Source organism: Lathyrus oleraceus, chromosome 5 (genome assembly GCF_024323335.1).
Source record: "Lathyrus oleraceus cultivar Zhongwan6 chromosome 5, CAAS_Psat_ZW6_1.0, whole genome shotgun sequence".
NCBI lineage: Eukaryota > Viridiplantae > Streptophyta > Magnoliopsida > Fabales > Fabaceae > Lathyrus > Lathyrus oleraceus.
The window spans coordinates 631,495,297-631,511,135 of NC_066583.1; the positions used below are offsets into that span (position 1 = coordinate 631,495,297).

General features: G+C 34.2%; 2 protein-coding genes across 2 annotated transcripts; one reads left to right on the forward strand and one right to left on the reverse strand.

Annotated features, from left to right (window-relative positions):
• The first annotated feature begins 1,703 nt into the window (after positions 1-1,703).
• Positions 1,704-2,673, forward strand: LOC127087386 (PRA1 family protein F3). Its single transcript, XM_051028269.1, has one exon. The coding sequence runs from the start codon at positions 1,904-1,906 to the stop codon at positions 2,456-2,458; it is 555 nt and encodes a 184-aa protein (XP_050884226.1). The 5' UTR covers positions 1,704-1,903; the 3' UTR covers positions 2,459-2,673.
• Positions 2,674-3,197: 524 nt separating this feature from the next.
• LOC127087387 (RNA exonuclease 4) lies at positions 3,198-6,224 on the reverse strand. Its single transcript, XM_051028270.1, has 7 exons — positions 5,986-6,224; positions 5,360-5,511; positions 5,119-5,252; positions 4,705-4,931; positions 4,397-4,603; positions 3,906-3,986; positions 3,198-3,715 (listed from the first exon to the last, which is right to left on the reverse strand). Exons 1-7 carry the CDS (start codon positions 6,024-6,026, stop codon positions 3,457-3,459), a joined length of 1,101 nt encoding a protein of 366 aa, XP_050884227.1. The 5' UTR covers positions 6,027-6,224; the 3' UTR covers positions 3,198-3,456.
• Positions 6,225-15,839: the final 9,615 nt, after the last annotated feature.

The following is a 15,839-nucleotide window of genomic DNA, read 5'->3' on the forward strand; positions in this document are numbered from 1 at the left end:
TTATCTCCTCTCCCGAATGGCAAAACCGCCATAGGTTGTAAGTGGGTATACAAAATTAAATATCACTCTAATGGTACCGTTGAGCGATATAAGGCTCGTTTAGTCGCCAAAGGCTACAATCAAGTACATGGTATTGACTACCATGAAACATTCGCACCGGTTGCCAAACTTGTCACGGTTCGACTACTTCTCTCCATTGCTGCCATTAAAAACTGGCCGTTACACCAACTTGATGTTAACAATGCTTTCCTACAAGGAGACCTTAATGAAGAAGTTTACATGAAATTACCACCTGGCTTCGCTCATAAAGGGAAATCATGTGTTTGCAAATTAAACAAATCCATCTATGGTCTCAAACAGGCATCCCGTCAATGGTTCTCAAAATTCTCCACCACCTTCATTCAAAAGGGTTTTCATCAATCCATCTCTGATTATAGTCTATTCACTTTCAAAAGTAATCACACGACTATATTTGTACTCGTTTATGTAGATGACATCATCATCACTGGAAATAACGAAGATGCTATCTCCGACATCAAGAAATTTCTCGCCCAGGCCTTTTCCATCAAAGATCTTGGAAATCTTTCATACTTCTTAGGTATCGAAGTATCCCGTTCTAAAAAGGGAATATTCTTATGTCAAAGGAAATATACACTTGACATTTTATCCGACTCTGGTATGACTGGTTGCCGACCATCAGATTTTCCTATGGAGCAACACCTCCGTCTACGGCCCAATGAAGGAAGCCCTCTTCCTGATCCGACAATCTATCGTCGCCTCATTGGTCGTCTATTATATTTAACAGTGACACGGCCCGACATCCAATACGCTGTTAACACTCTCAGTCAATTCATGCAATCTCCATGTACAACTCATCTCGATGCGGCCACACGAGTTCTCCGATATCTTAAGGGGAGTGTCGGCAAAGGCTTATTTCTTTCGGCTTCTAGCTCCCCCAATTTAGTTGGATATGCCGACTCTGATTGGGCTGGTTGTCCTACTACTCGTCGCTCCACTACTGGCTATTTTACCATGATGGGCTCTAATCCTATATCATGGAAAACCAAGAAGCAACCAACAATTTCTCGTTCCTCTGCTGAAGCAGAATATCGTTCCCTTGCAACCTTATCTTCCGAGTTACAATGGTTAAAATATCTTCTCTCGGATCTTGGCATTGATCATCCTCAACCGATCACCGTTCATTGTGATAGTCAAGCTGCTATTCACATCGCCGAAAACCCAGTTTTTCATGAACGCACAAAACACATTGAAATTGATTGTCATTTCGTTCGTGAGAAAATTAAATCAGGTCTTATCAGCCCTTCTTATCTCCGATCTTTTGACCAACTAGCTGACATATTTACTAAACCTCTTGGAGGCGATACTTATAAACGACTACTCGGCAAAACAATAATAATGTATTTCCCATTGACTTTGCTCTGGTTGAAGGTGAAACCGCTGATGGTTGAAGTTTCTTCCTTAATCATCTTAGAACACATGTCGCTCCACAAGCCAATCTTTGTTTGATTTCCATGATCCTCATTCTACCCATGCTACTATATATATATTGGAATTTTGTTTAAAACTCCCTCATTTTTATTTTTAATTAGATTGAGAAAAATTGAAAAAGTTGACTATTTTAATTTTTAATTAAAAAATTCCCTCATTTTTATTAAGTTAATTGAAGTGTTAAAAACAATGTTAATTTTCTAAGAACTGTGTATTATTATATTCACATTACACCATATAGTAAAACAAATAATATAATAAATAAATCCCCAAAATGCCGTCTTATAATAGTAGAATAAAACTAATCATTCAATACTAACAGTCCCTTCTGAAAATCGTCTTCTTCACACCAAACCCAAAAACGAATTCTCTCCCACACTCGCACACACCAACGATGACCACGTACGGCACAATCCCAACCTCATCATCACCACCAACGAATCTCGAATTCATCACACGCGCCAAAGAAAGAATCAAAGTCGGTCTCGGAACTCGCCGTCCATGGAAACTCATGTTCAATCTCCGATCATTCAACCTCCCTTCCGGTTTCCCAGACGCAGTCTCGCGCGTGAAGACAAACATCGGTTACTTCCAGATGAACTACGCTATCGTGATTCTTATCGTTCTCTTCTTCAGTCTTATATGGCATCCAATCTCGCTCATCGTCTTCGTTGCTCTCATGGCGGCGTGGCTCTTCCTCTACTTCCTCCGCGATGAACCGATTGTTATCTTCGGAAGACTCGTCAGTGATCGTGTTATTCTTGTTCTGATGTTGATTCTCACCGTCGTGCTGCTTCTCTTCACCGGTGCGGTCCTTAACATCCTCATCGCGGTTTTGGTCGGCGTTGTGCTGGTTTTGCTTCATGCTGCTTTCAGAAACACTCATGATCTGTTCCTTGATCAAGAAGAAGGACTTTTGTTTTCTCCTCCTGGTGCTCCTGCTTCTTGATTCGATTCATTTTCTCTGTGCTTTGCTTTGATTTTGTTGTTTTTGTGAAATTTGTTGATCATTCTAGGTTTTACGATTTTCTTTCTTTTTTTGGGGTTTGGGGTTTGTGAAATTGTGAAGAAGAATAATTGCTAGATCCGTTGAATTGTGTATTGCTGAATTTTTTGTTGTTTGTTAACCACATAAAAAAAATCAGAAATATCTTTTTTCATTTACGTATATGCTATAGTAATATTTAAATTCTTTTAATTACTATATACGTAAAATAATTAGTTATAAGCATAGTTCAATTCAACGGTCTAAAAAGTAAAAACTGTTGGACAAATTTATAAGTTGTTTTCACAAACTATTAATAAATTAAAAATAATTTGTGACTAATACATTAAAAATATTATAAATTTTCTTAAATAATGTTACAAAAGATTATGCAACTTCCTCTAGTCCTATTTCTAAGAAATGATTTACTTTTAAAATTCAGAGACATTATGCATTTAATGTATTTATTTTATTTAATGTATTTTAAAAGATTTTTTTATAGATAATTTTATAAATATGATCAGAGAGTAGGGATAGACAAAGTGTATATTAAAGGAAACCTTGAACCGTTCCAAAAAATGCAGGCAAAACATATATATTTATCACAAGAACCAACTATAAGTTCAACGAAAAAATAAAATAAGGTGCTTTATGATGAATGCTTAACTTGAATAGCGCAAAATATTATTTATCTAGCCTCTAATTTAGTCACAAACTAAATATCTATTTTACTTTTAAGTGCATAGAATTTATATCCACAAAATTAGATAGTTTCTGATGTGTATATTTGGTATTACAGTAACATTTCGAATTCGAGTATGTAGTAAGTTTCTGCTACCAAGGGTAGCTTCACCCTAAACGCATGTCACTGACACAAAAAGAGGATTAATCCAAACACATGCTAAGAATGTACACTGGGTGATTGGTATTATGGAGAGATGCAACTTGCAAGTATCAACAGCTTAAGCTTTTGCCAACTTTGGCTTCAAATCCAAACACCAACACCTATAGTCTGATTCTGAGATGGCATAAAGTTCGTCTGGAGTGAGGTTGTCCAGTTCCTTGGATCTCCATCTGTCACACATTTCAACGATGTTGTCACTTGGAGTCAACTTTCCGTAGCCTTTCTCCTCATGGCTTTGACCTCGTATTCTTTTGTACAGTCTCATCGCAGAAATACAATCTTCATATGGGTCGTGTATGCCGGTTTGAATATCATAACTGTAAAGTAAAACCACAACGATTTTTGAAGACAGATTAAAACATTGTAGATGATACTAAGAGAAATGTAACTGCATCAACCTATGCCGGTCAATCAAGTGGTGTGATTATAAAATAGAGAAAGGATAACTCGAGATTCACTGAAGCAATTCAAGACTTGAAGAAGCTTTGAAGGAAAAAAGCAACTTGCCCTAGATATGTTCTGGTGAGATACTTGAGCGAATGGCTGGAACTGTTTGTCTTCAACAATGGACGGTACTGTGCAGTGTCTCTGCAACACAAAATATATGCATAGGCGACATGTTAGTTTAAACAAATATAAATTTCTTCTCAAAAATCATAAAAGATAAAACATAATACAACATTATTCAGTTAAGAAATATCCAAGCAACCGAGTAGAACGGATCACTAAAAACTGGAAACTTATTTATGCTAACAAAAAAACTGATAGCTGTAATAACTATATACAGTTCAAGTGAGCTCTACAATTCACATTATACAATCTTGTATAGTATGCAACAAAAATGAGAAAAGAACTTAAGAAACACAGCACTTTGCGATAATTGTTTTGTTTTATTCGTTTAAAGGGCTGAACAGGAAAATAACTGAAATATATGGTTGTAAAGAATGTTTTTTTGAATGATTGAGCATGACTGAGTTGGTTACTCAAGAAACACATACCTCATCAAGTGATCAGGATAACTCATTTCCAAGGAATCCAAATCATATGCCAAAGAATGCCCTACAAGAAGCCTGGCCTTTCCACCGTCCAATCTAACTTTTCCAATGGACTCTCCATTGTATAGAATTTGCAATATCTTTTCCCGAACTTGCTTAAGCGGCATACCATCTCGAAGATGCTCTTCGGTCAGCCCGGTTATATCATACCTGAAAATTGTCAAACAAAGCCAACCCTAACAATCATTAGTCTCCATCCAGCTTTCCGTTTTGACAATAATCGAAAACAATCATGCACAAGGACGAAGTACCTATAATTAGTAACAGGGATTCGAGGTTTGACATATGTGTGCAAGATTAAGTTCTCATCTTCATCAACCAAGCATACTCTAGCACAAACTTCCAGTGACCCATCACTTCCACCACCAACCATTTCACAGTCCAATGCAATTGCTTTAGGACGCCAGTCAGCATCGTTTTCATCAGAAGAATCCAGAAAATCGATATTGGAGTCTGTATAGGGAAATTCACTTGTGCCCTGCAACAATTTGACACACAAAGTGAACTTCCTAACAATAACAAAACAAAAGACACACGAAACATCAACGGTAAGCAGAACTTTTTTCGGTTGTTTGGTTTGAATAGAACATTTCCGGTCCACTTCCCGAACACTTCAAATATCTTATTACATTATGAACATTTCCGGTTGCTAATAACCAACTTACAAGAGGAACAGGTGCGGTTAGTTGACAAGTTTCTCTATGCTCACTGAGAGAAGCAGGACTATCAGCTAGTGTCAGACAAAGTTTGCAACCCCCTTGCGAGAAAATCGCTGAACAAAGTCCTTTAGCCAAAGGTCCTAAAACACAATTAAAACAAAAAAGGGCACAAAAAGAATGAAAAAATAGTTACACATTACAAGCCTGGACACTGAAATCGGATCGAATATACAAACTCATAACTAACCCATGAGATGTTCCCTCAGAGACTCAAAAGATTTGCAGTGCTTTCTACATATCACACACCGCGGCTGATGGATAGAGTGGTAAGAGGTTTTCATGTGCTCAATAAGATGTTCTTTCTTCTTATATTGTTTATAGCATGCCGAACATTTCTGTCTGTATTATGCAGCAAGAATTTAGCTATTTTTAAACAATCATATACAAAGAAACAAATCTTCAATTCAACTATGAAGATCATGGAAGATTCCATTGATTCTATTATTTATTTAAATTTTAATGAAATTTACAACATGCAGAAAAGTGATCAGATATTAAAGCAAGTTTGAGAAATTATTATATACAAGATACTGATTATTTTCAATTAGCACCTATGAAGCACAACACCCGAATACGACTCCAACACTGACACAGGGACGGTAATAATTTGAAAAAATGAATACAAGTATCGGTGCATGTGTCACATTTTTTCAGATGTGTTGGTGCTACATAGATTAACACACAAATTGAAAAACAACTGGAATATTCTTACATATCAAGGAATTGAATAATGATAAAGCATGAATCATGATCATTGTGGAGAATAAAAAGTAAAAAACGAAAGAGAAACAATGGAGGAGTGAGGAATTTGACCTTTTAGCTTGGTTTTGAGGAGGGTCTTCTTCAGTGTCCATTTAGATTATTCAGTGTTCCGGGAAAAAATGAAGGAAATGCAGCGTTTTAGCGTATTGCTGGGTATGCTGATCGAAACAGTGAAGTGCAGTGAAAGACACTGAAACTGCAAACCCTAACTGCTGATGCAATGGGGGAAGAAGAAAGCGCAGTGTAGACCCTTCTTTTTGAGGTGAAAACGCAACATTGCACATTCTCATTTCATGTAAACATATAGTATATAGCCCATTAATTTCAAGTTAAACCCAAATCTAATTAACCCATTATTACCCTATTTAGGGTAAATAGGTGTCCATTATCCAACCCAACTCGAAAAACTCTTGGATTACCCGATTTTTCTAAATTTAAAAATAGTATAAGATTTGGATCGACTCTCACTTATCTGATTTGCTCTATTATTCTAGATTGATACTATTAAGATTTTCGATAATTTATTCCATAACACCACATATAAAATATTTAGACATACCCTATATTGCAAGTATAAAATTCAATTAATAATGTGAGATAGAAACACACAAAAATCTATTGAATATTGTGGCTCAATTCCACGTATTAACAATCTTAGCCCATTTATTTATGACTACATGAAATGTACAAAGAGGACTTAAATAAGGTTTGTCGATATTAAACATGTGTTTAGCATATGGGCAACCTCACCACATCTTGAGATATTCTTGGAGATGAGTCACCCATTATGCTCCCTGATGGAGTGGGATCGTATGAGTCTAGTTCGAGAAAATATAATCAAGGTTAGGTTAGGTCATCATTTTTTCATAAATACCTTTTGTTTAGCATATCGCAAGCATAATCACTATTATTGTAGTCATAACAAATACAATTGACACTCACTGTGAAGTCCAAAAACATTCCTAGACTCCACCCTTTCAATAGTTTTGTTAACCTAAATGTTCTTTCACAATGATGGTCACACAAGTTTCGCCCAGTACTAGCGACCAAAAGGTCCTACCTGAGATACATGTATATATGGATGAATAATGTCGCTAGAAGCAAACTCTACGAGGAACGTCCAAACAATCCTTCAACAACAATGACAATATGACGATTAACAGTGGGGAACAATGGTTTTGGACTCTCAACCCCTCTCTACCGAGATTTGGGATGCCCCAATTCTAGAGAATTTCAAGCCCCCGCTCTAGTGACATTCAATGAGAAGAATGATCCCTAGGACCACGTCATTACCTTCAATACACATATGGAGATAATAGGCGCAAAAGACTCACTCAAATGCAATCTTATCTATCAAAGAAATTGATCCATTAGTTTTTTGCCAATAAGCACCATAAGTTGACCACCGTGAGTCTCTTCAACATAAGTTAAAGGCACTATGAGCCCTTGTGTGGGTATGTGTCACGTTTCAATGAAGCCAAAAGTAAGGTGGTAAACCCCAACCAGAAAATGTTCTTAGAACCCTTCCAAAATGAGTCAAAAGTCGTACATTTCAACGAGTATCTCGCCCAAAAATATGCAAACTCTATGAAGGAGATAATGGGAATAACGAAAGGTTATGTCAAAGGCGATGAAAGAAACATGAAAAAAAGAATTAGCGATACAAAGGAATAAGGCAGTGACAGATCGAACTCCTCTAGCCAACGCAATAACACCTATTTCAACTAGTCAAAGACAAGGGGCCTCAATCCTTCCAAAAGACTTGTGAAAAAGTACACGCCCTTGAACACCATGTGAGAACAAATATGACGAGAAGTCTTCCACACCAAAATCATTCTTGAACCCCACCAACATCTAAATGGGATGTTATGGATAACAACCCCAACAAATTACGCAAATACCATAAGATAAAAGATCACCACTTAGACAATTGCCATTAGGTCAATAATGAGATAAAATTCCTTATTCAAGAAGGACATATCAAGAGATATTTCTAGGGAGCATCATATAGTTCTGGAGTGAAAACTCGACCTTCTAGGCGTAATAGGCTTAGGAGCCCCAAGACTATAAGAGATAAAGAACCAAAAAAAATATAATCCAAGATAACATAATTGTCACACCCTTAACATCATAGCTATAGGATTTAATGGAAAGGTTGAGTCAAGTTCCTCACAAAAAAAGATATGTTTTCCAGGTAATACATATCATTGATTCACCCTCGATGTCATTTTCTTGCACGGAGACATTGTTGAGATCCTACCCCATGAGGATTACCCTATGGTCATCAATTTGTAAATGTTCAACTAGAATTTAAACTGAGTTCTTATACGTTTCATCAGTTCCACCGAAATCCTCATATAGTAAGGTGTTTATATTGGAAACGAATAATTTATGGTTTTGGACTACCAAAATGCATTGTTTCAGACAATGGAACCTAAGTTGCCATCTCAATAGTATGAGAATAATGACAACATATAGGAATTCAAACCAAGTTTGTCTCTATCGAACGCAGACAAGCTAATGGTCAAGTCAAATTTGCTAATAAAGTTATCATTAGGAATCAAGAAGAAATTAGAATAAGCAAAGTGATTGTGGCCATAACAATTATACGAGGTATTATGTCAATTTTTTTTATTTTCCTCATTTTTAATGGCCTTTGTCACATTTTACTTTTAGTCCCCAAGTTTTTATTTAAATATATTGTCACTAAGAGGTATAGGTATTATGGTTGTATCACACAACACCTCAAATCCTCTATAAAAGAAACACCATTTAAAAAGGTATAAGGTTTGGATGCAATGATGCCCGTGGAAATAAACACATTTGCCCCGTGACATGAGAACTTTAATGAATAAGGTATAACATGAATAAATTTGTATGTGCCCCTACCCATATATGTGTCATCAACTTCTTTCTTCTGTTACTAATATCCATAACTGTTACAATTTGAACATGTTTGTTGATATATTAGATTAGACACGTGAAATGACTCACATTAGATAATTCACAACAAAATAAAGGGTGTCAGGTGATACATGTCTCAAGGTGTATCAAGAGAAAGGTGATACATGTCTCAAGGTGTATCAAGAGAAATGAAAGAAGGTGACTTAGTGCTTAAGCAAGTAGTGGAACCTACTATGATTGGTAATATCTTTCTTAATTGGATAGGATCTTAAAAGGTACATGAGGGGTTATCATACGACGCATACAAGTTAGAATAAATAAACATATATCACGTCCCCTGAACTCAGTGAATGTGAGACATTACTATAATTAATTTATATTTTCTTCTCAATAAGGCGGATTATAACCGTCATGAACTTTTTTTGTGTGGATAAATCAAAGTATTAATGAAGTGTTAGGATGACATTATTTTCTCTGCAATGACATGAGTCTTTAATGAGGAGTCATATTTATAAAATTTTGGCAAAATTAGATATTTAGTCATTTAAATTAATTTATGATTTCAGTTTGATCCCTTAGTTAATAAACATTACATTTTAGTCCTTTAAATTTAACTTCGTTAGCCAATTTAGCCAATTCGTTGAATTTTAACTTTAAATGTCTAAGATAGTACAATATTATTGAGTATCTACCCTATACCCTAATTTTTTTTGTAAAAATTTAATCATTTGATATGATTCAAAAAATCAATCAATTGAACATTAAAAGTATATTGAATCTAATAATGAACCACCAATATCTAATATTTTTTTTTACATTTCTTCATCTTCTTCTCTTTCTTCGTATTTGTCCTCATATTGAACATTTTCATATGAAAAATCAGAAAATTGTAAAATAAATTCAGAAAAATATGTCTTTTGTCCCCCAATGAGATGATGTTAAAGCACATTGTCTTTGCTTACTCAAACTCTTTGTAAGTTCAACTTCAATATCAACTATATTATCATTATTTTTCTCTTGTAAATCAAATTAATACACCATTAAAGGCTAGCTAAATAGGATTCTACAAACTAGAATAATATTAGTTTACTTTCAATGAAAATCAACTCCTTCCATTTTGACAGAAAACTGAATCGAATCAAATCAAATCACATTGGATTTTAGAACTTTTGGAAATAATAAGAAAGACATTTGCTATTTCCCAAATAAAAAATCATCATTAAGAGGAAGAGCAAGTCACTGATATAGTCATCTTATAAAAATAATAGAAATTAGCCTATCATGTAGTTTTCCTCTTCCTTTCCATATCCATTACTTTTACCTGTTTCAAAGCTCTCCTCTTTTCTCTAACTTTCACTTAATCATATGCTTCATTAAGGTTTCATACCAATGAAATGACAAGCTAAATGTATTTATGAATTAACAATCTACTAAATTAATGAAAGATTCTTTATGTTTTTTATAAACTATGGATGAAATGCTTATTACCAGTATAGCTAAATTTATTATGTTGAGGGTATTCAACAGGAGAATGCCTTTGATGTTAAAAAAAATTGCATTAAAAATCCAGATTATCACTTCTATGGCATTTCAAAATTGTAGAAAATTGATTTTCAATAAAGGAAATGAAAGTACAAAGATGTTTTTGTGTTTCACTTTTTAATGTCATCAAAATTATCCAAGTATACCTACTGAAATCATCAACAAGGTCAAAAAATATACATGTCCATCTATGGTAGTAATAGAATAAGGTTCCCAAATATCAACATGGACAATGTCAAAAATTTAGAAGAACTACTACTAATAGGATAAGGCAATCTCTTTTATTTAGAGAAGTGACAAATGTCACAGGGACTAGTTTTATTAAAGGGGATGTAGGGGCATTGAAGAGATATGCATTTTTATATATAGTCAAAAATATGGTCAAGTCAAAGGTGCCACAAGTTGGTATTATTGTTTAAGGTAGAAGTTATATGATAACTAGAAGCAAGAAAGAAAATACAAGAATGAGGTGGGGGCATAAAAAATACATAGGGCACCATATCTTATAGCTATTTGGGACAAATTCTACAATATCAGACATTTATTAGTATGTAAATGTAAAAAACTATCCGACTCAATTTGCAGATTTTTTAACAAAACAACTTTAGAAACAAGCATTTGAATCTCACATTTCAAAGCTTAAACTACTCAATTTCCATACTCCAACTTATAAAGGTATTTTACATATATATATAACAAAGAAGTATATTTTTCTCATGATGTGTAATTTCAAAAACTGAGCGTTGGAGTCAAGAAAGGACAAGGTTGTTGCAATGGACCCAAGGGTCGTGGATATTACTATTGGCTTTGTGTTTCAGAAAGGTGTCATCAATAAAGCTGAGTTTGCTCTTGAATAAGAAATATAGTTTTTGCTATGTAAAGGAGGGGTAACAAAGATTAATGTTGGATCTTCTCGATTAAATTTAAAATTGTGTTAGTAGTTTCTTAAGAGTAAATAGCTGCGAAAATAAATAGCATAAATTAAAGAGAATTGGGTTAGAGATAATGCATCAAAAATTTATACAGATTTTCCTGAACGTTGACCTAATTCTGTCCCTAAGAGATCTTCTTGAGAGTTTGACTAAAAAACTTTGAACTTTTGAAGGTTATTCCCCTGAACCTTTATACAATATGATCTTTAGATTTTCATAGGCTTATCCCCAACCAAAGATAGCTTTTACCACATGTTAAATTAATTAACCTTCTTATAAATTTTCCATGTGATCTCAATAAAATAAAAAAACTTTTTTCGACAAAGTTCAATAAACAAAAATAGAGAGTTTGTGAATGGTTTATCTAACGAAACAAACTCAATCTTCTCAAGAGTATCGCACTCTCAAGAATTAAACAAACAACGTGACCACTTACAAACTCTTCCTCACAAGCAAACTTTGACTCAAAAGCACTATGATAACTTTAAATGAAAGGAATATTTTTAAAGAGAGAGAGAGGAGAGAAATTAGATAGATAAACTCCAAAGAAAATGTAAAGATTTAGAAAGTGACGTAAAATAAATAGGAGGTAATCCTCCTTTATATAGGAGTTCGAAAAATTTAAAACATAAATAATTCATGGGCTGAATTGATGAGCCAATCGATTTGCTTAAGATCCAATCGATCATATTAGTCATTTTTAATCGATTACCTTGCCCAACATGGAAGTATTAGATAGAGAGTCATTACTAGTCATTAAGGTGTTGTTTTAATCATTTAGTTAATCGTTTAGACTCTCTCTAATCGATTTGCACGCTGAAAAAGTTTTCCCAATCAATTGGTTAGTTTAAAAATCCTTTTAAATGATAGTGGACATCTTCTTAATCACTTGGCTTGGTTTTGAAAACATTGTTAAGATGTAAAACGATTTGAAAAGTTCTTTTAGTCATGTCCACAATACATGTTTTTCGAATTCCTCATTTTGGAATTCTCCACCATGATCATTTCTGATGGATGCAATGCTTACACCTTTTTCGTTCTTGATAACCTTGGCTAGTTTCAAAAGGTAACAAACACGTCTCTTTTTTGAGATAAGAATAGTATCTAGGTATAGAGAGAGTAGTCACCCACAATCTTAAGAGCGTAGACATTTTCACTTAGACTTATGGTTTTAGATGAGCCAAAAAGGTCATTGTGAAGCAGTTGCAAGGGATGGTCAGTAGAAACTATATTTTTAGATTAAAAAAAGCCCTTACTTGCTTCCTTTTTTAGGACGTATCACATAATCTGTTATTTTCAAAATGTATGTTTGGTAGACTATCTACGAGATCCTTGCGGACCAACTTGATCAAGTGATCCATGTGGATGTGAGATATTCTCCCATGCCATAGCTAATATTCATCCTCGTTACTAAGGATACATATATCAATTGAAGAAGTCTTATTTAAATTCAATGTGTATGTATTTCCACTTCTTGAGCTTATAAATAGAGTTTCATTTGATTTAGATTTTATGACCCTAAAATCAGAAGAGTCAAAGGTTACATTCTTCACAGGAGACTTCCCTAATCGTTGGATTTAGGGACTTACCAATGGTGCAAAAACCTAGAATTTATCTCATTATTATCCCCATAGGAGACAAATCCTCCTTCTTTATGAAAGAAGGTGAAGAATAAGGGTTTGTTACTTGTCATATGCTTTGAACAACTGTTATCAGGATATCATTTGGTGTTTGAGACTGTAAAGCATTTCTGCAATGAAAATGTTAGGTCTTTACTTTAGGTACCCATATCATCTTGGGTCTTTCGCTGTTAGTTTCATAATTATTTTTCTTTTTTGTTTTAGATATATAGGCATTTTTAGGGTTAGACAAAAAATTTGCTTTGTGTTCACAGAGTTTGTTATAAAAATATGAATAAGGGTGTCCTTCTTTACTTTCATGAATTTTCTTGATGAAACAAAATAGGGAAATGTGTCTTTCTTTATTACAATAGTTGCATTTTAATGTTTTACAATGAGATATGGTTTGTTCTTACATATATTTTCAAAGTTTTTCCTATTGTTATTTGATTCATAGTCTAGGCAGACTTTGTTGTAGGAGGCTCTTTGATTCCTTGACAACGCATTTAAGTTATATCTTCCTTTGGTGAACTTGAAAAGTATTTTTTGAATATCAGAAATTTCATTTTCTTAAGTTGTCACATTTATCGCACTTGTTAGGTTCATCGTCCTCATTTGAAATATAAGAGATTTGAATCGAATACTTTTTCTCTCTAAGGAGTTTTATCTCCTTTTCAATGGTTTTATTTTTGAATTCAAAAGAGGAGATAATATCCTTAGATGCAGAAATAATTTGTTCTAATTTATTTGTTTCTTACAAATTCTAATAGAACATGATAAGAGAAATGAGAGGTTATCTCATCATCTTGATGATTTTCCATAAGACAAATGTTGAATTTTTCTTCTTCTTCATTGTCCGAGGATTCCATATATTGTCTTCCCATGCGAAATAGGCTTTATTCTTTTTCTGAATTTTTGTTTTTTTCTTCTTCTCATTCTTCAAAATCTCTTGAAGTTCTTTACTATGAGAGTAATGTCACCATCATAGTTGGATTCCTCAGGTTTAAGCGTTATACTTGTGTTTTTCTTTTCTCCTTCTTCCTCTATAGCAAGCTTGTTGAGCTCTATTTCGTGTTCTTATAATTTATCAAAGAGAGTATGTGCGTCCATAGTAGCTAAATCCTTATATTCACAAACAACATTGACTTTGGGTTGTCAACTACAGTTTAAAAATCTAAGAGTTTTTATGACTAATTCCTCATTTGAGAATGTTTTCCTCAGAGTTCTCATATGACTCATGATATGGGTGAATAGTATTTGCATTTGAATTATATTCTCTTCAGGTTTCATTATGAAGAGTTCATAATCATGGGTTAATATGTCCAACTTTTTCCTATTTACCTTAGTAGTTCCTTCATGGGTAATTTGGAGGATGTCCTACATTTCTTTAGCAATTTTGTAGCGAGAACTCACAAAAATTCATCAAGACCGAGAGCAGTAGTGATGATATTTTTTGCTTTCGAACCGCGTTGCATATTCCCTTTGTCACATTTGGTCCAATCCTTTACAGATTTGTCTTTTACAACACCACCAACAATGTGTGTAGGAACAAATGAACCTTCTTTCACAGTCTTTCAAATACCACAATTCATCATTTCTATGAAAAATTTTAATTTTCTCTTTCCACAAACTATACCCTTCTTAATTTAAGGATGGGGGTTTGTTAAGTGAATAACTTGAAAACATGTTTCCTCCTAAGATGATTAACACTTAACATGAGTTAGGTTGTGATACCAGTTATGGGACAAGTGCCTTTAAGTACAAGAGATGGTGAATTGTGGTATTTAAAATTCGTGATTAATTTTATATTTTTCTCGATTAAATTTAAAATTGTGTTACTAGTTTCTTAAGAGTAAATTGTGAGAAAATTCCTTACCTTGAATTAATTTTTAATGATAGCAAATTGTGTGATCATCATCCAAATGTTGGTTGTGCATTGCATTACATGATACATGTGTGTTTTATTATGTTTTTCATCCTACTATATTGTTGCATAACTGTACATACAAACCTACATTGATATTCCCCTTTAAATAACAATTAAAATGCATTTTATGTCAGTAAGCATCGATACATAAAGCCTCTGCATCGATACACACAGCATGAGATAAATCATAAGACCTTTCTGTTCAGTATGCATCGATGCACACGAGTCATGCATCAATACATGGAAGACAAAATACTCCATGCATCGATACACACGATCCCTGCATCGATACATGACAAATTGAAACAGCCTGTGTATCAATACATACGCACCAGGCATCGATACATACTAGTGTAATAAGCACTTGCATCGATACACACGACCTTTTTATCGATACATGAATAATCAATTTCACCAAAATTCACATTACTTACAGTATGTATCGATACACACCCTTATGCATCAATACAAAAGACTGTTTTATGTTATAACAGCAACTGTTTTTGCAGCATATAAAAGATAGGTTACAACAGCAGTGCAATAATACGAATTCATTGAGGGAAAACAATTGAACACAAGATCAAAAGCAGTGTTGGAGCAATTGTTTGTGAGCAATTAGAAACCTGAAAGAGACTTCATCTTCTTCATCTTCTCAATCACTTTTCTTCAAGAACATTTACACATAACCATTCTTGTTCTTTGGATTAAAGAAGCATCGAGATAACGTTCAGTGGTACGATCAAGGATCTAGCTGTGGTTTGCAGTGGAACGATCGAGGATCTAGCTGAGTCGAAGATTGAAGGGGGTTTCTAGGAAAAACCTACTGGTTTGTCCTTCAAGAACTGGAGTGTTCTTGAGGGTTTGGGAGTCACATTTGCAGAACATATTCAGCCGCAGCGTTGCGTTTGGAGATCGGGGGATTTCGCAAGCAGGTCGTGGAACCGGTGAATTGTTTGCAACTTTGTGCAGGAAAATCTTGAT